This window comes from Furipterus horrens, unplaced genomic scaffold (assembly GCF_987537825.1).
Source record: "Furipterus horrens unplaced genomic scaffold, mFurHor1.1.pri manual_scaffold_17, whole genome shotgun sequence".
Classification (NCBI taxonomy): domain Eukaryota; kingdom Metazoa; phylum Chordata; class Mammalia; order Chiroptera; family Furipteridae; genus Furipterus; species Furipterus horrens.
The window spans coordinates 59,286,432-59,313,387 of NW_028327187.1; the positions used below are offsets into that span (position 1 = coordinate 59,286,432).

At 37.9% G+C, this 26,956-nt stretch overlaps 1 protein-coding gene across 4 annotated transcripts; it reads right to left on the reverse strand.

Annotated features, from left to right (window-relative positions):
• Positions 1-54: 54 nt before the first annotated feature.
• Positions 55-26,630, reverse strand: CSTF2 (cleavage stimulation factor subunit 2). Of its 4 annotated transcripts, XM_090264605.1 has the most exons (16): positions 26,549-26,630; positions 25,369-25,447; positions 24,479-24,648; positions 23,657-23,793; positions 23,076-23,195; positions 22,823-22,960; positions 20,170-20,293; positions 14,967-15,032; positions 13,836-13,898; positions 11,279-11,338; positions 10,505-10,646; positions 9,567-9,742; positions 8,997-9,289; positions 5,503-5,598; positions 4,676-4,801; positions 55-2,694 (listed from the first exon to the last, which is right to left on the reverse strand). In XM_090264605.1, the coding sequence occupies exons 1-15, from the start codon at positions 26,604-26,606 to the stop codon at positions 4,679-4,681; spliced, it is 1,845 nt and encodes a 614-aa protein (XP_090120731.1). In that variant the 5' UTR covers positions 26,607-26,630; the 3' UTR covers positions 55-2,694; positions 4,676-4,678. The 4 variants fall into 4 exon arrangements, with proteins under 4 accessions (XP_090120731.1, XP_090120733.1, XP_090120732.1 ...); XM_090264607.1 differs by lacking the exon at positions 14,967-15,032; XM_090264606.1 differs by lacking the exon at positions 11,279-11,338.
• Between the last annotated feature and the right edge of the window lie 326 nt (positions 26,631-26,956).

A 26,956-nucleotide genomic window follows, 5' to 3' on the forward strand; every position in this document is an offset into this window, starting at 1 on the left:
TTTGGGTCATATTCTCCTCTCCTTCCCACCCTTAAAAAAGATTTCTCAGTAGGGTGATTTTTAAAAATAAAAATTTATTTAATGGCAAAACATAAGCATAAATAATAAAACATAAAATTACCAAGAACCCCATCCCTATATACACTATGTACATTCTTTTACTGTTAAACATGGTCTTATCCAGTGTGAACAGCTATATATGCTTTACTTATTTTTGCTTGTCAAAAAAAATGAAGGATTTTCTTCTTTGCTTAATGACTGAATCTTGTTACTTTAGGTTTCCATTTGGAAAAGGAAATCTCATAAGTATCCTAGTCATAATTGAAATTGTATAATTGAGAGTCAGCTATGTTGTCATTGGCTTGCATTGCTCTGTTGGAAATTGTGGAAACTTGAACTCAAGCTTAGGACAATTTAGTCAGTTAACAGGGGCTTTTATTGCCATTTTTAAGGGGGTTCATTAATCCCTATTTTTTAAAAAAGATACTTTAGAATTTTGATAACTTTTTTTTTTGGTCCTACCTTATTCATGAGGAAATCATTCACTTGATGACATAAGTAAAATGCCTTTTCTTTCTCCTACTAAAATGCTTTTTCTCTCTCCCATTTACCTGGCTATGGAATGTTAGTAGTCACAGTGAATCAGTAGAAGGAAAAACCAGGTTCCTTAAAAGAGGGAAAAATGTCACACTTCATTGTGCCCAAAGACAATTCAACCCATCAGATTTATGACTGTTTCTCCTGAATTAGCATTATAGCACTTATTTATCTACCATTAAGTAACCAAAAATGAATGGTTGTTGCTAATTATCAAGCAGTGTATGACTTGGAGGATTAGTAAGATCAATTTTGTATCACTAGTCTGAACAAAATAAAGTCAAGTCAGGAACTTATGATAGTAATGCTTCATTTATTAATTGGACATCAGTGAAAAGTATTAATGGATGTTTCCATATGAAAAGATTGGAGCACCCCTACTGTTGTCAATTTCCTGGATTTCAGCTGTCTAAATTTAATAAGGCTTTAGAAAAATGCACAATGGAACCTTCACAATATGCTTCCCATTAGACAACTGCTGACCAAGTGATAATTTTATTTTCAATGACTTTGGTTTGGAATCTCAGTGTTCCTTGAATATCTTGTAATGAGTTCCTAATGAGAAAGGCTTCACTCTTGATCCCAATGTCTAAATTATATTGAGATTTCAAGATATGACTGCTGCTAAGATCAACATATCAAGGTCTAGAATATTCATGGTAGTTGGCAAAAAAGATAACGATAATAAATCCTATATATAATCAATATTCAAGCCCAAACTGGGGCTGTAAATGACACCCAGAAAGCCCCTAAGCTGTTTTGAGCAAGTTTTTCTTCCTAGGCTGTATTATGAAGTATCTTATGCAACAGATTATTATAGTAAATGTTTATATATCCGAGTAGAAAATCCCTGCTTTAATGTCTTATAAAGTTGATTATCTTTGTATCCTTTTGCTTGACATGTAAGCAATATGCTATTAGATTCTCTAAACCTTTTGCAGGCCTTTAATTCACTCGACCATAGTCCTAATCTGGGGATAGAATTCCGAGAATATAAATAGGCCTGAGTAGTTCTGGTGGAACTTTAATTATTAAGGTACCTCATAACCTCTTGAAGTTGGACTGATGGAGAGAAATCATGTTCCTCCTTAGTACCACTATGAGAGAACACTAGGCAGGAAGAGCCATAATTAACCTATGGCTTAAACTCTGCATTTGGTCCCCTTAAAACAAATAAGAATATAAAAAGTTTTAGAGTTCCCTGTGTTTTAATTTCCCAGAATAAATTTGGTTACAGTAAGTCTATAAGTTAGTGACTATCTAAAAGGTAAGAGGAAATGTATTTTGTAATTTGATTTCTGTTCAGCTTTTATTTTATCTTAAACATATGAAAAATTATGGCTTTTTTAACTTTCATGGTAGACTATTGAGACAACAGAGATTTAGAACAGACAAGTAAATGTCAATAGTCTCTTGCATTGTTGACTAGAACCAGTGGCTAATACATCTTAGTCTTAACCTTGAACTATGTATGTGAACAAGCCTGCTACTGAAAAATAATGCATTTTGATATTTGGATTTTTCTAAACTAAATACATTGCTCTGCTAGGCTCTTTGCATTGTTGGCCTTTGGACCATTTATAGCTCTAAGCACATGCTATTGTGTACCAATAGACTCAGACATTCTAGCAAGGTCTCAAAGAGCAAATCTTATTATTCCCACTGGAAACAAACTAAGTAAACACTAAGTTTCAGAAAAGTGTTTCTGAGAAATTCTCAAATATCATTATGAAGAATAAATGGTTGACTTAAAAGGAAAAACAGAGCTATGGCAATATAATATTAAAGTACAATATTGCAATAAGGGTAGAAAATACATCTAAGGTTTCACCCTTGGTATTCAGCTTTTTAAAAAATAAAAAGGTCATGTATATCAATTTGTAGTATAGTAAAATGGTGTTCAAAGTTTATTTCAAGTCACAGAAAATATACAAAACCAGAATGATCTGGTTTTGTTCTAAGCAAAGTTGATGGGAGTCCTCCACCTGGCACCAATTTGAGTCATTCAAGGGTTAGGATGTAGAAGTCATTTTTTGCAACATTTCAACAAAGTTATAGAATTCATTTCCAGATTTGTTGCCAGGTATTTTTGAAAATCTGTAATGAAAAGTTGGGAGAAAGCCATTAGAAGTTGAGACAAAGTTTTCTTCCCCAAACATCTGGAAAAAAATAAACAATTAAAAGGTGGGGGAGGTAGGCTATGCATAAGAGCAAACACCAGGGGCAGATTCCTAAGGTATCTGCCTCCTGCCTCTCAAAAGTAATTATCCTTTACAGAAGGATTTCTCAACCTCAACACTACTGACATTTGAGGCCAGATGATGTATGGGGGGGTGGGGGGTGGTGATGGTGGTGGTGGTGGTGGTGGTGGTGTGTGTGTGTGTGTTGGGTCCTGTAGGGGGCAAAACTGCCTCTGGTTGACAACTGTCACTCTAATGGTAATGGTATATAAGCCTGTCAGTGATAGCAGAGATGGATGACAGCTAACGAGCTATACGATGGAGGGAGAGCCAGTATTTTGGCTACCATATACAGATACTAGCAAATAAACATTAAAACCTTGCCTCTGTGAATTGCATAGAACTACATGCACACCACACACACATACACACAAATTAATGTAGGCTTAAAAAATGGTGAAAACTGAGTAAAGTCTGTAGTCTAGTTAGCAGTAATATGCCAGTGTTGACCTCTTGGTTTTGTACTACAGTACAGGCCAAAAAGGTATTGTACAACAGGTTCTCAAGATGTTATCATTGGGGAAAGCTGGAGGAAGGGTACATTAAATACTATTTTTCCAACTTCCTGTGAATTTACAATTATTTCAAAATAAAAGGTAAAACAAACAAAAAACCTTGCACTCTGATTTATGTGCAAGGCTTTGAAATGAGGTATCTCATAAGCAATATTAAACAATGAAAGAAGTTTAGAAACATTTCCATCTCCATTGCCCAAAAAACAATTTCCTCACATTGTAGGTAATGTGTCCTCTGGCATAAATTAATTAGAAAATGTAGAAAAGAGGAAGTGTTTCTTATCTGTTCCTCTGAATATAATAGGTACCCTACACTTTTATTGAAAGAAAATAGAATGCCCTGGGTATGTGAACTAAAAAATTAAAGTACTGGTCATACTGAAAGCCTAGCTAAGTGTTCATCTATGAAAGATATGTTTATTTCCAGTCCGGATATTTTAATGATATTACAAATATGGATTAAAATACATTGTACTTAGTAAAGACTCTTAATTAGTATAAATGAGTTCACTATTATATGATGATATATGGATGAAAATTATAATACGAATGGGGTAAAAGTAGAAATTCAAAATGTGATATTCAAGGTGATAATGGGACAATGTGAATTTTAAACTTTTTAGAAAACAGAATTATTTATGAAATACAAGCTGTTGGGGAAATTTTTTCAAAGGAAACATCAATACATGTAATCAAGTTAGGTCACATGGTTAGGATTCTTTTTACCTGATGAGCTAGAAAAGAAAGGGTAGCAGTGTACAGCAGTCTCTGTGTACAGGGACTGAGGGTGATGGTGGACATTCACTACGTTAATTATGTGCTACAATATAGTTTAACCTCAAAGTATTCAATATAAAATTAATACTGGAAACTAAAAAATTTATACATTGTATTGAAATGCTTTGTATTCTTCCCATTTTGATGGGATAGTTTGCAATAAAATAACACAATTGATTGTGGAAGGATATATACCAAACTATATTTAGAGGTTATGTCTGGGTATTGAGATTGAGGAAGAAGGGCTTTTTACCCCAATTTTTTTATCTTTCTGCATTTGATTAATTTTGTTAAATTGATTGTATATTACTGTTGCCATTAGGAAAAACAGGTTTAAAAACATTGCAACTAATTCAACAGCCAAACAAATGCTCTGTAGCCTTCTGTTATTCTGATAGGGGTTGATTAGTGAAGGGTGAAGAGTCTAGCCAAGAGGAGTGCAGGCCTCTGGGAGTCTTAAGATCAGGAGTCTTGTTGGTTAAGGCTGCAAGTATATATCCCAAATGCACAAGGAGCTTGTCCGACTCAGACCGTGTAACTGCTCACCTTTCAAGGTGCTCCAGTGGATTTCTGTATTTGTTCCTTTAAGATCAGGATACTCTGCCTCTGTTCAGGAGGCAGCATAGCGATCTGGTCTGCAGTCAGTTGAAGAACCTGCATGATTAAAGCAGCCTATGAAGAGAAAGAAAAAGATAGTGAGTATTAATGATGGCAACTAAAAAAACACCACCACCACCAGCTTCTGTCCAAAAGGATATTTTACATGTAGAAAACAGCCCGTAGCAAATCAACCCAAACCAAATAAGAAACCAAAACCAGCTGGTGAGAAAAGGCATAATGAAAAGCAAAAGTACAAAACAATATCTAAGATTAGAAGACTCAAAACAGACATCTTTATGAACCCAAAGATGTTGCAGAGTAAAGTGGTATCTCTGCACCCTGGGACATTTCCAGTTTTTAATCATTTTGAACATCTTTCCTTTTCACAAGTGTTAGGCCTTTCCATCAGACATGAGCTCCCCACAATGGTTAAATATATAAACAGTAAGATACTTGTGGGGAATCTGCTACTGTTTTTAGGGATAAGCCTGAAAGGGGATGAGGAAAGGGACTGGGATTTTTCAGGTAACTCTGGCCTGCACAAAAAAACTGCTATTGACAGATAAGTCCGAAATGTAAGATAAGCTTCTGTTTACATACAACCATTTAAAGATTTCAGAAAGGGCTCACAAATGTTCTAGTTAACAAGATCATAGGGTTCTAAGAGTGAATATCACTTGTAAGGGGACTCTGAAACCCAGCACATGCACATGGTAACTAAAAAGGAGTCCAAGGATTTGTGCACACAGAGGTAGTCAGGTAGCGTTGCTTACCTTCTCATGGTCCTGTGGAGTGACTTGGTTCTGGCCAGGACTAAAGCCACCAGGCTGGCCTCCACCCTGGATATTTGCTCCCTGCATGACTGGAACCTGTGTGCACAAAGAGAGAAGAAGAGAGATTTTTGGAACTTCTCATATAGGCAGCCAGAATTCAGCACCAGCAATGTTAAAAATATGATCTGATTATGGGTATGAGTAAGAAAAGCAAATTAATGATTCTGAAGATCATTTCCTATTGCTAGCAATGGCAGAAGGCAGGGTTTAGGCAGAGATCAACTAGCAAGTTAGATACATTTGCTTACAACAGCTCCAGCATCATCAACAAATATTATACAGCACAACTGGATACCATTAAATCAAGCAAAATTCATCCATATAAGTGCAGAGAACACAGAGCATCCTGGAAACCAGTGTTCAGTGGAAACAGAAATGAAAGCTGACAGGTACTAGAGATAATGTATGCTGGTCCATTGGGGAAGCTACATTCACGGGGATACTGCCTACCTCTAGTTCAATCAGATATAGGTTGTTCACCTCAAAGGTCCCTATCCCCCAAGTAAGGCAGAGACGATCCTAATGGCAGAGGCAGAAAGAAGAAGGGAAGGCCTCTGAAGAAAAGATTGCTATTAGCCCAACATTTGCTTTTGGTAACTTTCCAGAGAGAATATGCAGCAGATGCTAAGTACAGACCAAGAAATATAACTGACTTGAATTAAAAGAACAAAGTGCAGTTATATCATACTGATTGGTATTTCAGATCTTTGGTGATGAGTTCAATCTTTGAGAGGACTACCAGAACCCAAGGAAAGGCCTCAAAGCACCTAGAATAACTGTTAAAAGGTCCCCATGTTGTAGTTATATTCACACTCAGGTATCCACCCAGAGCTTATGTACCCTTATTAAACACAAATTGTTATCAAAACTTGTTACCTGCTTCCCCAGCAGATTAGAAGCAGCAAAGCATAAAAGAAATGTGGATAGAGCGTTAGGAGCAGATACCATGACAGCAATGTGAGAAGCCAGGTGACAGCCTGACAGTGAAGGAAACTAGAAACCAAACAGGAAATAACTATGCGTTCTGTTATAGTATATACAATAATGGATACATTTTATGATGACCCCGAGTAATCAGAATGATTCAAACAATTTTTTGTATCCTATTTAAGAAGGGAAGGAAGCATAATGCATTTTACAAGTTATTTTTCATTCAAGTACTTTAAAAAAATTGGTAGAATAGTTCTGTTATCTAGAACATTCACTTACATGCATGAACTCATTTCCTAAAGACACTAGAGAGATGAAGCATTAGTATGGCTTTGTACAGCTTGCTAAAATACCACTTCCTGTTTCTTATCAGAGATGGGTATGATCTGTTATAGATCTGAAACATCTCTGATAATAACCTTTCTGAAGCTTCAGTCAATACTAATTTGAAGTACTGTAATGTGATCTAACCATTCCCTAATTACCATTTAAAGTTTCTAGAGTGCCTATTCTAGGCAGACAAGTAATAATATGTGTGATCACACATCTAGGTTTGCCTAAGACAGTCCCCTCACTCTCAAATATTTCCCTGTTCTATAAGTTATATGCTCACCCTAGTAACAATAATCCTTTATTGATGAGCTTCTAACTTATATGTACTGGAGTTAATTTTAAAATCTGATTTAAAATGATTACTTAAGAATATACTGTTAAGTGAAAAACAAGGCACAGAATAGTGAAAGGAGGGAAAAATTAAAAATGTACATATATTCATATTAAAAAAATAAGAATATATATTCTTATTTTCTTGAAAGAAACATTAAAAAATCTAATAAAAGCAATTATTGGTAGGAGATAGGTCACAGGGGAGACAGGTACAGGGGAAGAAGTGAGGTTCTTATGGTATAAATATTATATATGAGTAAATGTATTTTATATATTTATAAATGTTCACATCGACTCAAACATTTTAAAAAGGTCTGAACATAAATTTTTTCTCTATCTCTGATCTAATTAGCTTTACAGAATCTACTAATGAAAACTATAAAGCCTAATATTACAGAATACTCAGTTGAAGCACTAGCAGAGATAAAGGAGCAAGACATTTTCCAGAAATAGTCTTTCAACCACTATTTTCAGTGTCTTTCTCTACAGCATTATCAACAGAATTATATAAGCACATCGAGTAGTTATTTGTTTCCTGTCTCCCCAACTATAATGCAAGCCCATGGGGGTAGGGACTTCTTTTGTTCACACTGCCATATCTTTACTACCTAGCACTCTGTCTGGTACACAACAGCTGCTCGATAAATATTTGTTCAATGACTGAACACCTAAAAAGCATTTTTATTATGAGGCTACCGACCACAGTGTGCACACACAATAAACAGAGGTTCATGAACACATTTTTAAAAGCACAACTTGAAAAACAACAGAGAACAGTTTTCTTCTACACATACTAGAAACAGCATACTCGTATTTCATTTTAAAGAAGGGAAGGTAGACACACATATACATATATGCAATGTGCAGGTAATAGGACAGAGTGGTACAGTGGAAGAAAGAGTGGGTGCTATTCTTTGCTCTGCCACTTTTTACTTGTGTGAATTTAGACAAGTCACTTGAATTCTTGGGCCTCAGTTTCCAAACCTACAAAATTAGAGAAGTGGATGATTGACATGTTCTTTTTCATCTCTGACATTCTCTCCTCTCTCCCCCTGCTCCCCTCCGCACGCACACAAAAGGAGGGAGGCACAGAAGCAAGCATATGAAAGAGGAAAGAGAGACAGAACTACATAGAGGAAGAAGGAAAACACATATGGGAAAAAGCAAAGTGGAAGGGCTAGAGGGAGATGAAGTTTCTGGCATATAAAAATTCAGGGAAGATACACACCTCCCCACAACCAATTGAGGATGAAGAGGGAGGAGATGACAACACACAATCAGACAACCATATACATACTCTCACAGCTGGAGAGACAAATAAAAAGAAAGCAAAGATAAGAATTCAGTTGCCCAGGTTTTAAGGTGAGCATTAGTAAACTGCCTTTCATACTCACTGTTCATTTAGGCTATGCAATGAAAGCAAATTAAAACAGCTTTCTGTACACCTAAGATGATATAAATGACTGCTAACTCTATACGCTCTAATGCCATGGCTCTTAAGGTTGCACATTAGAATCATTTGGTAGAGGTTTTACAAATGACCCATGCCAAGATTCTACAGATACACTCTACTTCTATAAATTTTCAGGGCTTCTGCTCTGAATGGAAAAGCTCCTGAAATTGTGGGACAAGGTTGCTCTTTTGGACTATAATCCTGGTAATCAAAAAAATCACTACCCTAAGGGACAAAGAAACTAAAGGAAGGGAGATTCTAATCTCCTCTTTCTAACAAGTTGAGAAATAGCCCAAATCAGAAAGCAGTAATAATCAGGCTCAATAATTAGTTCCTGAATAGATCATGATTTCACATAGAAGCCAGAAGTGAATGCCATACATACCTGTCTGGATCCCTGGGGGCCAACTGCTCCCATGTTAATTGGATTGGGACCCTGGATTCCACTAGGTATAGGGCCTCTAGGGCCAGGTACTGGGCCCCTCGTATCCATGCTTCTGGCTTCCATCCCTCTGACTTCCATCACACGGGCCTCCATTGCACGGGCCTCCATCGCACGGGCCTCCATCGCACGGGCCTCCATTACGCGGGCCTCCAATCCTCTGGCATCTAATCCTCTTGCCTCCATGGCTCGTGCCTCCATCCCTCGTGCATCTATGCCTCGGGGATCTCTTCCACCTATAAAGCAAGGTGGAAGAAAACCACTCTGTAGTTATTCACCTTCACTTCAAGAAGTATCAACAATCCAACTGATTCCTTTACTCATTTACTCACAACTACAGGACACTGCTTTCTCCTCCCCAATTTCTCAGATTTGCAGATAAACCTTAAAAATGCTTGCCAACTCTATCGCTCCAGCATTCTTTATTTTTTATTCTAGATTATAACCTAAGACAGCTGGGTTTATCATCAACCCAGAACTACCAGTCAGTGTTGTGACGTGGTCTGCCCTTACCTCTGCCATCCAAGGGTGGACCCCTCTGATCTAGCATGGGTCCTCTTGGCTCTGCCATTAGAGGTCTGGGCTCAGCTAATGGTCCACCCCTCATCTCATGTGGGGGCGGGCCACGGCTATCATGGCCAGGGACATGGTGCATGGGCGGACCCTGATGAGGTGGTCCCAGGTAACCTCTACAGATAGAAAAAAATGTTATATTTTAAAATAGAACCCCCCCCAAGAAACAAAAGTATCGACCAGAAGATTGTTAAGTAAATATCAGACAAGAACTGATGTAAACATCAGTCTATGAATGCTAAGAGAATGATACCAAACAAGTTGAAGAAAAGCTATAAAGATGTAAAGCAACATACTCTAGAATTTCATATTTGGTCAGGACACTCATAATTAAGGAAGAATAAATGCATATATATTATATATAGTGAGTATGCAGTATAGTACTTAAGAACATTGTTATCATTTGGGTTCAAATATAAGCTTAATCCTTTATTACTGTGTGATCTTGGGCACATTTACTTAACATCTCTATGCTTCAGTTTCTTGTTTTGTAAAATGGGACTAATATTAGTATCGATCTCATAGGTTTGTGTGGATTTAATGAGATGATCTAAATAAAGTACTCAGAGCAGAGCCAGAGGCATAATTCCCATTAATATAAATTATTATTTTATTATATTGCCATTATTAATATTACTACCAATATACAATATAAGTTTTTCCCATTCAGGTATGTGTGCTACAATTTCTAATTTCTGAAGATGGGAGTAGCCCATCTTAGTTCAAAATGACACACCCAACTACACAGCTCTGCTCAAGGGGAAGTGCTTAGTCTTGGACAGCAACCAACAGATACAACTGGTTTGGAAAGATTTTTTTTCTCAAAGTAAGGGAAAATTCTGATTTCTCTAAGCTTTTCCTTCTATGTCATTGCTTACCGAGGCTCTACCTCTCCAGTTACAGAAAGTAAGGTGCCCCCACGTGGGTCATTTGGAGCATCTCCTAACAGACCTCGAGGCGTTGGGATGTTGGCAGGCAAGGGCCCACGCTGCATAGCTGCTCTGGGGTCTTGCATTGGCACTGACAGGGAAACAAACAGAGTTACTGCTGTGAAGGACACACAAGGAAACAAGAAGTTACTCTATATACCACTGACAACATAATTCAGACACCTCAGAGTGAGTGAAACCTCACCACAGCAGACTCCTCTTGCAGCTCAAGAACAGAAGCAGGGTGTAGGCAGAATCTGTGCCATTTCAGAGGTATGGATGGAATTATAGAAAGAGCAAACTGGGGAGCAACCTGCCAAGGACTAGCACTGCAACCTGAAGAACCTTATGCTCCTGGTTTTCCTTATAATCAATCTTAGTTCAAGGACTCGAGTCATAAAAGACAGGTAGGGTATTGGCATATGTGAACACTGCCATGGCTCTGCGAGAACCTGCTGCCTTCTTGCAGACTGCTATTCCATCCAAGCCTCCTGACACCAGTAGGGAGGGAATATAGCCTCAGACAGATGCCCACATCATCCATGTTCTCTGCCCTGTGTGAAGAGGTCAATCTTAGGCTTATGGCCCCAATAGGAATAAGAAACCCAAAACACTACCCTTTTGGGTTTTGAATATGAGGATGACCGCCAAGCAGCCCTTGTCCTCTCAATGTCCCACCCTAAACACCACAAGCAAAAGGAAACCCACAGATACAATGGGTACCTTGAACTCGCTCAATTGATGCAGGCCCAGCAGGTCCCACGGGCGAGTGCTGTAGGGTTCCTAGGTGAGCATTCAGTTCAAAAGAAGAAAGAGCAGACACTTAAAAAGAGCTTGCACACCCACACAGAAACATACACATACAGACATTGGAGATTTATCTGTGTTAATTTAAAAAGCCAAGACTTCATTAATTTTCTCTAGGCTACAATATCTTCCTGAACTCTTTTAGTGTTTTTGAGATCTGAAACTGTTTTGCTTTGATGAGACTGCTTCTGAAGCTGATACCTGCGGCCCACTGATGTTATTTGGGCAGGAATAACCAGCCACTTTCAATTTTCACCTTTGCTACTATGGTTCCTCTAAATCTCCTTATGATTTCATTAAAAAAAGAAACAAAATATAAAAAGGATGGTTCTGAATCTCTAACTCAGGTAAAGAACATAAATATATTTCATAAGTAAAAAAATGAAAGAAATTATACTGAATGTAGAAGGCAAGATTTATTCTGGAGAGGTCATAGCAGAAGTACCAAATGGGGAAATGGCACTGAATGAACTTTAGACAAGGAAAGAGAATATCACTCCTGAAGATTTGCTGCCATTGCAAATCTCTGATAATAAACAGACAGCACAAGAAAAGCAAACAAAGACTAATGAGATGACAAGGGCACTAACACCAAACAAAGGCAGCAGAAGGCAAGAGGAAGTATCTTGAACATCTCACTGTCTCCTTTCACCATAACAAATGTGCAAAAGAAACAAGGATTCTAAGAAGAGAAAGACAAACTAGATACAATGAAAAGATTCTTCCTTCCTCTGCTGGGTATTGAAGGAAAACTAGAAAAGGAAACTCCTCTCACTTGGTCTCTTTGTGAAGACAGCCTTGATAGACCTTCAAAACTTGAGCCATTTCCCTTTGTTAACTTTTGACCAGAAAAAATGAAGATAACTATAGCAGGCAGGAAGATGTCTTATGGAAGTACATATTAAAAAGCTCTAGCTTGAGTGATGGCTTAAGGGAGAGGTAAATATATGACTGAAACCCCAATTCCTTCTCACGACTGCAAAATACTTCGGGATACACACACAATGTATTGATTAGCTGATGGGTTGGGGCACAACTGCACAAAAGCATGGGATGCTCAGATGAGGTCTTTAGCCAACAGCCTGTCCTGCTATCAACTGTCTGAAAAGATTATTAGCTCTGTCACTTCAGTAAATAACCCCAGTGCACATAGACAAGGAGTAATTATATAGTCCTATTTCTTAGTATTTTACTTAAAAATACGTTTCACTTATAGGCCTTATGCTAAGAAGTAACTTAAGCTTCTCTATGATTGTCCAAAGAAAATATATTTAGAAGTTAATAGAGGTGGTGTGGATAGAAAAAAAGAGGTTGGATTCTAGAATCAGAGACGTCAGCATCTTAGCTCTGTCACTTATTAGCTGCAAGAGAAGATGAGTGCACCAAGTCCAGTCCATGTTACTCAGGTATCGGCATTTACTTCCCATATCCCCTGCAGTAAGTAACTCAAAACTTTGAGCTTCCATTTCTACCTGAAAACTGAGGTGCTGCCCCTAACTCACAGGTTATTTATAAAAATTAAAGGGCCTGGCCTACAATATGCATTCAATTTTATAGGTTAGTTCTTTCTGTCTTCTCACTGTCTCTCCTAACGCTGTTTTCAACCAAACCATAGAATTTTCTTTTTCTTTCAATTCTAGTAACATAGAGAAATAATGTGGAGATTTTGGAGTGTCTACTGCTGTGGTATCCAGTGTTACTGCCACACCACAGTATACACCTATCAAGTAGGCTTCATAGACCTTTGGTCCCGTCCCAGTTTCCTCTGGGGTTTCAATTTAGTGTTCTACATATCCAGCCGCATATTACAAACCCATGATTAAAATTTCCTACCAAATCAAAGGATATTTATAGAGGGAGAGCAAACATGTCAGCAGAATCACTAGACTATCAGGAAAAGGTGATATCAATTAAATGGCAACAAAGGATCCATTTGCTTCATCATCAATTCTTTTTTTTTAAGATTTTATTTATTTAATTTTAGAAAGAGGGGAAGGGAGGAAGAGAAGGAAAGAAACATCAATGTGTGGTTGTCTCTTGCACACCCCCAACTGGGGGCCCGGCCTGCAACCCAGGCATGTGCCCTGACTGGGAATCAAACCGGTGACCTTTTGGTTCACAGGCCGGTGCCCAATCTGCTGTGCCACACCAGCCAGGGCTCATCATCAATTCTTGTAGAGTCAGGCTCTGAATCACCACATGGAAAGTCTAGACCAGAGGTGTCCAAATGAATTTGCTGCAATGATAGAAATGTTCTATATCTGTAATATCCATTACGGTATCCATGAGACCATTGTGGCCACTGAGTATTTGTAATGTGGAACTGAATTTTAGATTTTACCTAATTTCAATTTAATTTAATTTTAATTACTTTAACATGCAAACATCTATGTGTGGTTAGTGGCTGCCATATTGCCATCTTAGTGCAGATATAGAACATTTCCAAGTCCAGTCCACATTAATCAGATATTACCTTGTGCTCGCTCCATGGACACTGGTCCACTTCCTGGCATTCCAACCTGGGCCTGCATTCCTCCTAGAATATAAAGGGCAAGAAAGAAGATACAAATTAGAACAGTGGGAAAAAATTAACACAGTGGCTGAGTTACCAAATTTCCTCTTTCTGCCCCACAAGCAGAAACCTACAAAGGAAGGTAACTACCACCAAACAATGCAGTTATATAGAAGATGGGAATTTATTAGTATACTTTAAGCTTCAGTGACAAAAACGTGATTTAAATAAACATACTTAATCTCATTGGTTACCAATACTTGGCAGGAAGTTCTATAATGCAGAACAATGGCACTTACCCACTTAACTCCTCTCACAGGAGACTGTACTGTTTCAAGGATATTTTGAAAATGTGTGGGTATACCGTTTCAGTTGTAACAAAGATTTGTGGGAGTATGGTTGGCATTCAGTAAGAAGCTAACAGGTATACTTCAATGTATGAGATAGTCCCACAAAATCAAGAATTATCCTGTCTTGCAAAACTTTCAAATGTCTCACTGAACATTCGAACAAATGAAAACCTGTTTACAGTCATCTGAACTTAAAACCTAGGTCTGTTTTATTTGTAAACAAAAAGATCTTCTGCAGTTACTGAGTAAATTATGGGTACTACATTTTGTTCTGTTATGAACTTTACCAAGAATTTTCACCATTGCAGAAAATCATATCACCAATGTCAACAGTCCTTGTGGTATTTGACTTGCCAAAAAAACATACCTGTATCTATCTACATTTGTACCTTTTACATTCATGGTATAGGTGCAAGCATCTGACTACTACCTTTCATTTTCTAGTGTAGTTTTGCCTGAACACTGCATATTAAAAATTTTTGTTATAAAAATATATTTTTGTTATAAATTAATTTCTTTTAATTTACCCTTTATGTTACATTTAGGGCATAATACTAATTTACTTTTTGGAAATCATGTTAAGTAGGTTCTATCATCTGTGCATTTCATTTCAGGATAGTAAAGAGTTGCTGCAAAGTATCTGTTATGAAGAGGGGCAACTGAGTCTAATAGAGCTGAAAACCACTGGTCTATTCTAACCAGTCAGGGTATGATGACTGCTATACAAAGAATAATCATGTACCGTAAGTCCTTGTCTGGTCCTTTCCACATAGAAATACTTCTCTTTTCCTCAAAGGAACAATATATGCTGTGAGTGGGGAAAATAGACAAGCTCAACTGTTTGCAGTCATTAATATCAATACTTACCTAAAATATCACATTATCTTATTCCATTTAACATGCCAGGTATCAAAGAGCCATGGATAAAAACCTGAACTGTGCTAGCCCAAGTCCTGTTACTAAATGTGATTTTGAACAAGTACTTTGATAGAATTAACATATTTCCAGTCTTCCTCATAGGTAATGTGAAGGAACTGGCCTAAACAAGTGGTTCTTAGAATATAGTCCTCAGAACTGCAAATTCTCAGGGCCCTACCTCATACCTGCTGAATTAGAGAGTCTGGGGATGGGCACCAGCAATTTGTGTTTTAAGAAGCTCTGTTGGTGATTCTAATGCACACTAACGTTTTGAAAACCACAGGTCTGATTTCAAAGCTCTCTTCTAGCCATAACATTTTATGATTTATTCAGACTGCTCACGAAAGCAATACAATGATTTAGGATTTGAAGAAAGTGGTGGCAGAAAGAATTAAGGGCATAATTTCTCATATTATAAACTATCACATAATGGCACTTTCATTATATGCACTAGCTTCCTAGAAGTGAAATTGGAAGGTCAAAATGCATATAGATGTTTACTGTGAGGCTACTTTCTCAAACAGCTGAAAAACTTCACATTTCCATCAGCAGTGTAATTAATGATACCACATTCCCCATGAATAGTGTCATCTCTCTTTGAAACTTTTGCTAGTTGGATGGGTTTAACCCTTTGAGTGCCATGAGTAATGTGAAATTTGGATCAACACGAGAAAAAGTTATATCAATATATAACCTGGGGTACAAAAAAAAGAAAACATAAAATATGAATTATTCCATTGTTATTTACATTTATAGCCATTGAAAAAAAAGTCGCTGGGAGCGACACTGGCACTTTTGGGTAAATTTGTCAGCGTTGCTCACAGCGACGTTGACACTCAAAGGGTTAGACAAAATTTTGCTACTTAATATGCAATCTCAACTATAAATGAATTTTTTCTTGTTGCCATTTGGATTTGCTCTCCTATGACATGTCTACTCATTTTCTTTGTCTACATTACTAGTAGGTTCTTCTCACTTTTCCTCAACTGTCAAAGAGCTTTTTACAGGGTATCTCAAAAATCTTAGTGAAGTTTTTTTTTAAGTGTATTTTATCGAATATGTTATTACAGTTGTCCCAATTTTTTTCCCCTTTGCCCTCCTCTGCCTGGTACCTCCTTTCTCTCCACAAATCCCCTCCCTTAGTTCATGTCTATGAGTCATGCATATAAGTTCTTCGGCTTCTCCACTCACTTTACTTTTCTTACTATCCCCCCATTATGCTTCTTAATCCCTCTACCTTTTTCTCTATTCTCCTCCTTCCTCCTCCCAGCTAATGACCCTCCAAATGATCCCCATATCTATGATTATGTTCCTGTTCCTTAGTTTGTTTTTGTTTTTTAGATTCATTTGCTGATAGTCGTGGGTTTGTTGTCATTTTAATGTTCATAGTTTTGATCTTCTTTTTCTTAAATAAGTCCCTTTAACATTTCATATAATAATGGCTTGGTGATGATGAACTCCTTTAGCTTTCCCCTGTCTGGGAAGCACTTTATCTGCTCTTCCATTCTAAATGATAGCTTTGCTGGATAGAGTAATCATGGTTGTAGGTTCTTGCTTTTCATCACTTTGAATACTTCCTGCCAGTCTCTTCTTACCTGTTGAGTTTCTTTTGAGAAATCAGCTGACAGTCTTATGGGGACCCCTTCGTAGGTAGCTTTTTCTCTTGCTGCTTTTAAGAGTCTCTTTATCTTTAACCTTCAGCATTTTAATGATGTGTTTTGGTGTGATCCTCTTTGGGTCTAGCTTGTTTGGGACTTTCTGTGCTTCCTGGACTTGTATGTCTATTTCCTTTGTCAAATTAGGGGTTTTCCTTCATTATTTTTTCACATAAGTTTTCAATTTCTTGCTCTTCCTCTTCTTCTGGCACCCCTATGATTCAAATGTTGGTATGTTTAAGTTGTCCCAGAGGTTCCTAAGCCTCCTTGGTTTTTTTTTTTCAATTCTTGTTTCTTCATTCTGTACTGGTTGACTGTTTATTTCTTCCTTATGTTCCAATAAATAGATTTGAACCCCGGCTTCCTTCCCTTCACCACTGGTTTCATCTGGATTTTTTCCCATTTCACTTATTGTAGCCTTCACTTCATCCCTTATGCACTTGCTGTACTCAATCATTTCTCTGCGTATCTTTATCACCAGTGTTTTGAACTCTACATCTGTTAGGTTGGCTATCTCCTCATCTGTTAGGCTGTCTATCTCCTTGTCCCTCAGTTCTCCCACTGGAACCTTTTATCTGCTCCCTCTTTTGGGCCATGTCTGTCTCCTCGGCTTGACTACCTCTTGTGTTTGCTTCTGTGTATTAGGTAGAGCAGCCACATCTGTTGCAATGTAAGGTGCAGAGCCTTAGGTATTTATCAGTGCGGGGGAAACCAGTTTCACCATGTTGTGGTGCTATATGTCGGGGAGGGGTCTGAGAGGAAACAATGCCTCTTGGTCAGCAATGGCCTCTTTTCTAGTCACTTCATCCGCTTCCCATATGCAACTGGTGCTCCTCTAGTTGTTGCCTTGGTCATGGTTCCCAGAGTGGGTGGGTTTTTGTATGTTCTAGGACCATAGGGGCCCTCTAAATGGACTCTCCTGAGAGATAGGCAGTTTGTTCCACCGCCCCAACACACACTGGTTTTCACAGCCAGAGCTATGAGATTTATTTTCCTGGCACTGGCACCATGAGCTGCATAGCCTCCCCTGGGACTGGGATCGTTCCCCGGGTGTCCCTCCAGCTTTTATGTGTGAGCACTCGTTCTGCTGGCTGGCTGCAGCCACTGCATTGCCACCACCACTGCCTGCCACCGCTACACCACGTCCTCTCCACCCTAGCTCCCCTCTCCGCCTCTCCTTCCTGTCTGGATGAGTATTGCTTCTTTAAACCTTTGTTTGTTGGACTTCCATGCATTTCGATTTTTCTGGTAGTTCTGGTTGTTTTTTGAGGTAGATGTAATTCTTCTTATGGTTGTGCAAGGATGTGAAGTGTCTACCTATGCCTCCATCTTGGTCGGAAGTACTGAAGTTTTAAGTTTTAATAATGTCAGAGGTATAAATGCTACAAACTCACAGAAAATAGCACTTGAAAATTCATTTACACTTAATATCAATTTTTATATTTATTAATTCCCTCTTCTTGACATATTTTTAAAAATTATTTTTCTAATTTTTAAAAACTAGAACTTGAGTTTCTTTATTCTTTAATAAATAGGCATTTACTTTTATTCATTTTCTTTTAAGTACTGCTTTCACTGTTTCTGGTACTTTTTTATATGATGTGTACTACTTTTCATTGTCTTTTAGGTAAGTTATAAATTTCTAGTTTTCTTTAATTCAAGAATTACCTAGAGTATGTTTTCACTAAAGGTTTTTTAGTCACCTTTTAATTACTTCTAATTTTATTGGCTTATAATCAGAGAATGCAGCCTGTATAACCTCTTTATTTTAAAATTTGTTTTTATTTTATGGCTAAGTAGACAGTCAAGTTTTGTTTTGTTTGTTTTACTGTGCCAAGGTCATTTGAGAGTGGGAGTGCCTTCTCCAGTCAATAGATATAAGGCACCCTCTATATATTAAATCAAGCTTATTGATTCCATTATTTTATTTTATTTTTTGGATTAGGCAATGGGTTTATTGAGGGAAAAAGGGGGAAGGGGGAGGGGAGAGGCAGCTCCCGGACCAACTCAAGGGCCCGTGGGAGCAAGGGGAATGGGGAATGGGGAATGGGGAACGGGGATTCCTGGTCCTCCTCGTGGGCCCGTAGGAGTCGCTGATTCTATTATTTTATTCCTTAATGTCCTTATTTATTTTTTGTCCACTAACACAATGCTACTCAAAGCATGGTCCATGGACAATGCTGAGCCACACCTGTGACACTGTGTTACCAGTTCATGACAATGTTAAGTACAGAAATGGAGAGCAGTCGCTTACAAGCCTTTATAGTAATTTCACATTGCTGTGACATCCAAGTGCATGGTCAGTGCACTTGTCTTACTGAGCAGGGTATTTGGATGTTTTTCAACTCATGTCATAGCTTACATACTTGTCATGTATAGTAGGACCACATTACAACTATTTTAAGGTAAGTTATGCACCTGTAATTCATAAATGCATAAAATACAGAATCTATTTCTTTTGCTGAAAGATAATTTAACTATAACACTAGATAGAATAATAGAAAATTGTGAGCTGCTGAAGTTTAAAAATCCCTCTTCCATTCCTTGTTAACTTGCCTCTGTACAAAACAGAAAAATTTAGATTCGAATTATCCCCCATAAGTAGTGTTGCAATCAATGTAAACCACATTAAATAAATAAATTAACAAGAAGCAAGTTCGCTGTATAAAAAAACTTTCAATGTTAATATGCATTGTGTGTTCATACAGGTATTTCATATGGGGAATCACTATTTCATGAATAACTACAGTTACAACTGTTGAATGACAAAAAGCTGTTAAGTGTAATAGCAATACTCTATTAATTCCTATACATACACTTTCAATGAACATATGTAGTTTTCAAAATTCTGTTTTCTCTCTGTTCTTTGGTCTGATTATATTTAATGAAATGCAATTGTATAGCTGTTAAATAAGAAGAAATGTGTCCACGTATTTTGTATCTTTGTTTTTTTCATGTGCTTTTACCCTAATCTAACAGTCTCTGGCTTTTAATGGAAGAATTCAGTCTATTCACACTTAGTAGAATAATGACTATACAAGATTTTATTCCTTCCCCCTTTTTCTATGTTTATTATTACGTACTTCACAATATCATTTTCTTTTCTCTGTCTTTGCTGCCTTAGTCTAGTTTCCATTCAAATTTCCCTTTCATTGATTTGGAAGTGTTACTGTACCTTTCCATTTTATTGTCCTTTTCCCTGTTCTCATCATCATATTCATAGGATTTGTATATAAGAAATCAACTATTTCCTCCTCCTAGGATATATATATTTCCTAGTTGTATGTTAATTTTATATCAAGATATATTCCATTTGCAATAAAAAAATTCTAGCAAAATACCAAAATGGTGAGGACTCTAAATGAAACGTACCTCCAGGGGCTAAGGAACCAGGGCCAGGTCCTGTTACTGCTGCTGGTATTTGCCCTGGTGCCGGAACTCCAGCCTGCATAGAAGCTTGCATCAAAGGAGGTGCACCATTGACATGCATTCCACCCTGACCAACAGACAAACCAGAATATGTAGATATCTCTGTGAATACGCAACACACAGAGTTTATGACCTTAAAGAACTCTTCAAATTGACACCCCCAAATATTCTTCTTCTATAGCATGTCTGATAAAAATTTAGGTTTATAACAAATTTTGAGAAATGCAAAGCACATGAAGAGCCTGCCTATAACACAGTTAAGATTGACCATATTTTAAAAGCTCAGGTTGAGAAGTCTTATTTGGTGAGGCTACATGTAGCACCTGTTGCTGACTTTATGCCTGGGGTATGGCAGTAAGAGTAAAATAATAAGTGCCTTGAACCCAAGGAGAAAAAGAGGAGACTGGGATATTTTTATAAAGAAACTGCTGGCAGTCTTCATTTTTAAAATTAAAAAAAAAAAAATCGACCAATCTTTTCTCATCCCTGTCCTGAGATATAATTTTGGTTTAGGGGGAATATTAATTTTTTTAATGCTACATTAAAGCTTCTGGAAAGGGACTGTTATGTTTTCATCTGTGTATCCCCCCAGGAACTGAGCCATTCCTTGGAAAAGAAAGAGTGCAATAAAGAAAGAATAAGAGCTAAGTTATAAAAAAATATCACATATACTCTCAGAAAACCCAAACAAACTCTAAAACAAATTGTATAGTGAGGTGGTTAAGAGAAAACAAGCTAAGAGGTCACACAAAACCAGATTTAGATCCTTGGATATGCCACTTACAATTATGCTATTTTTGGATCAGTTAACCTCTCTGGGTCTTAATTCATGTCAGTCTACTTCTGAAAAAAAAATATTTACTTAGTTAGAGCAGGGGTTAGCTAACTATGGCCCATGGGCCAAATCTGGCTTACTTCTTTGTTTCATAAAGTTTTATTGGAACACAACCACATACATTTGTTTATGTATTGTCTGTAGCTGATTTCACAACTCCAGTGGCAGAGTTGAGTAGTCAGGACAGATTCCACAGCCTGCCAAGCCAAAATACTCACAATCAGGTCAATTATAGAAGATGTCTGCCAACTCTCACCCTAAACCTTTAAGCTTTTTTAAAAAATATTTTATTTTTTAGAGAGGGGAAGGGAGGGAGAAAGATAGCAAGAGAAACACTGATGTTTGAGAGATACATCAATTGGTTGCCTCTCGCACATTCCCAACTGGGGACCTGGACTGCAATCCAGGCATGTGCCCCGACTAGGGATTGAACTGGCAATCCTCTGTTTCGCAGGCTGGCACTCAATCCACTGAGCCACACCAGCGAGGGCCTGCCCTAAACCTTTATATGATCCATCCAAGTTGTTTGTCTCTGCCAATCTGAACGGTGAAAAATGGTAGCTTTTTGTACTTTCTGTTTATATTTATCTTTTTTGAGGTTGAACATCTTTTCATATATTTAATGTATACTTGTATTTCCACTTTTGAGAACTGTTTATGTCCATTGCAAACTTTTCTACTGGGTTATTGATAATTTTCTTAATAATTTATAGGAAGTCTTTTTGGATTATGAAAAATTCCAGATATATAAATTGTATAGGAAGTAAAATTAACCACACAGCTTAGGAAATAAATTATATACACAACTGTAATCTCCAATATGGCCTTCCCCACTGGACCCTGTATCCCCTTCTTAAACAACTACAAGAAATCTTATAGATATTTTGAAATTTTATGTAAATAATAAAATTATATATACTAAACATATACTTTCCAACTCACTCAACATGTTTTTGGGATATATGCAGACACATATATCTCATATTTTGAGAATGCTTCTACATTCACTTGTTTTCACTTCTGTATAGTATTATGTTTTTAAGTTATTTGTGTTGATACCATGCATCCTAGTTCAACTTAACTTCTATATGGAATTGTGTTTTTGAAAGTCAGTCATAGTGACACATGTAATTTATTTAAAATTCCATTATTTTGCTGATGTATATTAGGATGTTTCTAATTTTTCACTATTACAAGGTAGCAATAAACATCCTTAAACATGATTAAGGGCTCTTAAGTAATAAGCCTATTGTTCACAGCTATGGTAAATACTTTTTCCCAATTTGTCATGTGTCTTTGGTATTGATTTCTTTTTCTCCATATAGAAAATTTTCAGTTTCCACATGTATTGATTTTTTATGGTTTCAGAGTTTTGTGTCACACTTAGAAAGCTAGGTGTTTACTTTTTCATTGGGAAGAATGGAAATAATAAGAGTGCCACCCTCATACAATCACTGTAGATATTAAATGAGACAATGTATGTGAAATAACGATGTTCTAACCTTAGTGCTACACACACACAGACACACAAAATGAGCTTATCAACAGGTGTACAGAAAGGACCTCTTTGTTTCACAAAATTGTCACTGAATCTATATTCATTCAGGTGCCACATACTCTGAAACCAGAAATTCCTTTTATGCCTGCAAATTGAAATTTACCATCTCTGGCTCTCGATCTTCCTTCTTTCCACATACCTTCCTAAAATGAAAATGATATTCTAAGACAGATAAGAAGAAATGGTAAGGGGTAAAGCCCTACCAAAGACTGGACCCCAGGGGCCTGAGGATTCTGCTGGTTCATTGACACATTGGATCCTGAGGCAGGCCCGGCACTGTGGACTGGCTGAGGGTTGCCTGTGATCAGCATTGGGATATTTGTCTGGCGATGCAGAATTTTCTAAAAAGTAAAAAGATAAATCTATAAGCTGTCTGTTTAACAAAGCAATCAGGTAGTTCCTACTCTCACTCAAGGTTTACCCCAGCATTTCCATAAAAGAACCAGAATCACTCACCAGGGCAATTTCTGGATCCACAATTCTCATCACTACCTGTGCTTGTAGCAAAGCATAAGCCAGTTGAGGATTTTGGAGCAACATGTTCCGTGCTTCCTGAGGACTGTTCTGGACACAGAGCTGAGAAGATAAACAGAATCATCATCAAATTCAATACTTATTACTTTAAAAACCAATAGTGATTTAGAGCCATTCCCATCTGAGAAATGTAATAATGTAATGGTTTTTGGATAGCACACAAAGTCTTGGTCACGGCAGGCAAGAGAAGGAAGAGGCATTTCAAATACCATAATACCATCATTAAGGAAAAAAGTTCACATTTTAATATATATATATCTGGTATCTATGGGCCACAAAAACCCAGCCAGATTGTGTTGGTGTGTTTGTGTACAAAAATGGAAAGCTCTTTGCACAAAATGTAAAGTATACTGTGCACATGAGGAATAGCGAAGGTGCAAGAAATGGTGGTTAACAGGCACACCTTTTACTTTAGCTCAGGGAATCATTTCCATTAACTTTATCAATTAACTCTTGAAATTTGATGTGATTGGATTTATTCATAACTTAATGCCTCCTCCCACCTTCATCTGTTTCATCAGCTCAAACATCTGCTCTGGTGGAAGACTGGCAACTGCTTTGCTAATGGACTCAGGGGCATCCTCAGGACTGATGGTCTCTCCATAAGGTGACTCAATGACAGGGGCACCAGTGCCAAGGCCTGATCGGGAAGAAAGTACAAAAAAGTTAAGGAGGCAAAATAAAGAGCTAAATCATTTCAAGTATTTACTTTCCAGGGCTGCTGTAAGGACCCGTTGGTAGCTTTAAATTCTCTGGAGCTGAGAAATAAATGATTTGCAAGTCTCTTATTTCTGTGAAAGAAAGTGATAGAGTGTATTTTCTGCTCTCAGAGTAAAGCTTGGACCAGGATCACATAGGTGGACCTAAACTAGGGATTTAGGCATATCAATTTCCTTTGACAAGCACTTTCTGAAGCAAAAGGTTTAAGTAGAAAAAGATGCTAGCTTCTAAATGGAATTCCTGGATCTATAACCTCATAAAAAAAACCTTAAAAATGCATTAGTGTCCCCACCAGTTATAGATCTGGCAACATAGTTACAGGAATGCCAAATACCAATGACAAAATTAGTACTACTAATTGCTTGGTAAGCCTAAATTCATCTTCAACTGGAATTAACTCCTTGGCAACCAAAGGACTTCTAAAGTCAACTTTACCTTGTTTCTCAAAGATATATACTTCCCTAATGCACACACCTCAGGTGGGTCAAGTAAAGAAGTTGTGTGGGTAACCATTTCAGCAGACGCTAAAACATATCATAAATGGAAAATCTTCACTGTTACATCTTTACTAACTCTTGCTGCATACAACTTGGGTTTATACTCACTCTTCAGCTCTTCTTTGTTCTTTTCACTGGCAGCATTGTCCACTCGAAGTGCTCTTCCACTGAATTCACGCCCATTCAGGTTTCTCATGGCACTAAGTGCTGTCTCTTGGTCTTGGTATTCACAGAAGCCATAACCCTTTGGCTTTCCTGTCTCCCTATCATATACCAACCTGAAGAGCAGAAACAAGTATCAGGCCTGAACGTTACGTACACACAGGGTTCTTGCAAACATTTCCATGTTCTAATTTGATGAACTGGAAGGCAAATAACTTTATCACTCTGACTGCCTCACTGAAATATTTACACATTTAAAAAACTACCTCCACCAGTTTAGCTGATAAGAATGGGAAGGTCAAAGGATCAACAGCTTCTCTGTGACTAGTGAAGGGGTTTGCTCAATTCAGTGTGGTGGGAAGAGACCACACACAGCAGTGCTGTCGGTAGCAGTGACCATCACAAGCAGTGGTTGAGTAGAGAATGCTCACAGCTCCACTGGCTTGAGGTTGTAGTTATTGTTGGAGAAGGTACATTTTTTTTTGCTCGTCTATGTGCATGTACAGCAGATTCTGGAGAAAACTCAAACCAGTTACACACATACCTGGCTGACCCTGAAGCTGGACACATGTAAATAGAAAACATAAAAGGGCCCGAGAGAGTAAAAGCCTGGGCACACATACTTTGAGTGCCACCTGCATTAAAAAAAAATGAACCTTTTAGTAAAAATGAATGTAAATTGTATGGTATGTGAATTATAACTCAATAAAGTGTTACAAACAAAAAAAGAAGGATGCATGTGAAAAGTCACCAGTAAAAACCTTGTCATTATTACTAAGGGCCAAATTTGTGGTGATTTTTAAGAACTCCCACCTAGTAGTGAAAGGGAATCGCACCTGAAACTAACAACAGGTCCAACCTCAGAAAAGATGTCCTTTAATTGCTCTTCAGTAGCCTCATATGGTATGTTCCCCACTAAAGAAGAAAATAGGTAACATTAAAATTCTGACTTTGTAACCTAGATCTTTAGTAAGAAAATAACCAGTTATCTACTTCATCATGGAAAATGTAACAATGGTATGAAAATATAGCACTCCTCCAATCCCAGTTCCATGATACTCCCTTAGACAGAATTTCAATCTTTGCTGACTTTAATTGCAAGAAAAACAAACCACTGAAACTAAATACAAAAAGTGTAGACACTCTTAAATATCAGTTCTCAGAATGGTCTAACTAGATTTTCCTTAACTTTGGTGAACATACTTAGGCATTGTTACGTACCTAAAAGTTTGCAAGTCTTACCAATAACTACTAAAAATATCAGTATTGCAACTTTTAAAACCGGCTCATATGTCCACATTTACATACACACAGTCTCAAAGGAGAATAACCATGGATGTAGTGGAAGATGTTTAAAAATTATTGTTTTGTCATATCCCTTCAAAACGATGCCTTAAAATCATTACACACACTTAAAAAAAAAAAAAAACACTTATTTCGGCTGAAAAGGTTACCTAGAATAGATCTGATCTTCTTTAAAATGTATTTGGCAAGGTCTTAATCGTTCATTCATCCATCTACTTATAATCAACCTTGAGACTCCAGGTAGCTGCTACCACTATCAGCGAACTATTCAATAAAATGTAACAGGCTCTAAGCACAGAATTAAAGTCCTTATAAAAAGGCGGAAAGTGGACACAAGTATCTATACCCTCAGCACATATTCTGTATTCTGAAATAGGGGGTGAGAAGTAGTATGGGACAGTTACCAAGCGCCCTAGCTTCTAGGAAATAATTGAAGCTAGAAAATCAATGAAAGGAGAAATGCACAGAAGCTGAACGCTAGTTTAACTTCCTCAGCCACGTCGTGGAAAGGCTGCCAAACCTTGGGAGAAGGGGAACATCACTTTGCCTACGAGTTCATCAGCTTGGCCGCCCCACAAGAAGCAGGTAGAGCTGCACGCCTGACGGATCAAAGGCTCCCAAGGCGATTCAAGAGGTGCAGGGGACGTTCCTCACTGCTCACTGCCTCTGTGTTTCCCTCCCCGATGCTTGGCAATAGTGAATTCCTCTTACCGAACACCGAACGTAGTGAACGATCTACCGCAGGGTCTCTTACATTCAAACCCGCCATCGCTCTCTTTCTGCGGCTTCCGGTGCCCTGCGTTTGAGCTCAGGGACCAACACGCTTCCGTACTGCGCGTGAACCGGAAGCGCCTGGGCCGGGCAGACAGAGAACCCCTCCCCTGGCGTCATTGCGTCACAGGAGGCGGGCTGAGACCTGACAATAAGTTTGTTAGGATCCGTGTTCAGGCGTTCCCTGGCGAATAGAATCTTTTATTAATCGTTTTTCCTTAGGGTAAAGTAGGTAAGCTTCGGCTACAATAAGACGGCAGCAGCGGTTTTACCATGGTAACAGGGAAGTCATTGCTATCAACTGTGACACTTTGATTTTAATTAAGCCCTGTTAGGGGAGGGAAGTGC

Bases quoted from the DNA above. Each gene is read 5' to 3' on its own strand.
- CSTF2 (XM_090264605.1), bottom strand. From the start codon at position 26,606: ATGGCGGGTTTGAATGTAAGAGACCCTGCGGTAGATCGTTCACTACGT. The intron at 22,961-23,075 runs GTGAGTGATTCT...TTTACTTTTTAG, and splicing joins TGGATCCAGAAATTGCCCTG to AAAATTCTGCATCGCCAGAC. The intron at 5,599-8,996 runs GTATGTATGGCA...TTGTGCACACAG, and splicing joins GCCCCCAGGGATCCAGACAG to GTTCCAGTCATGCAGGGAGC.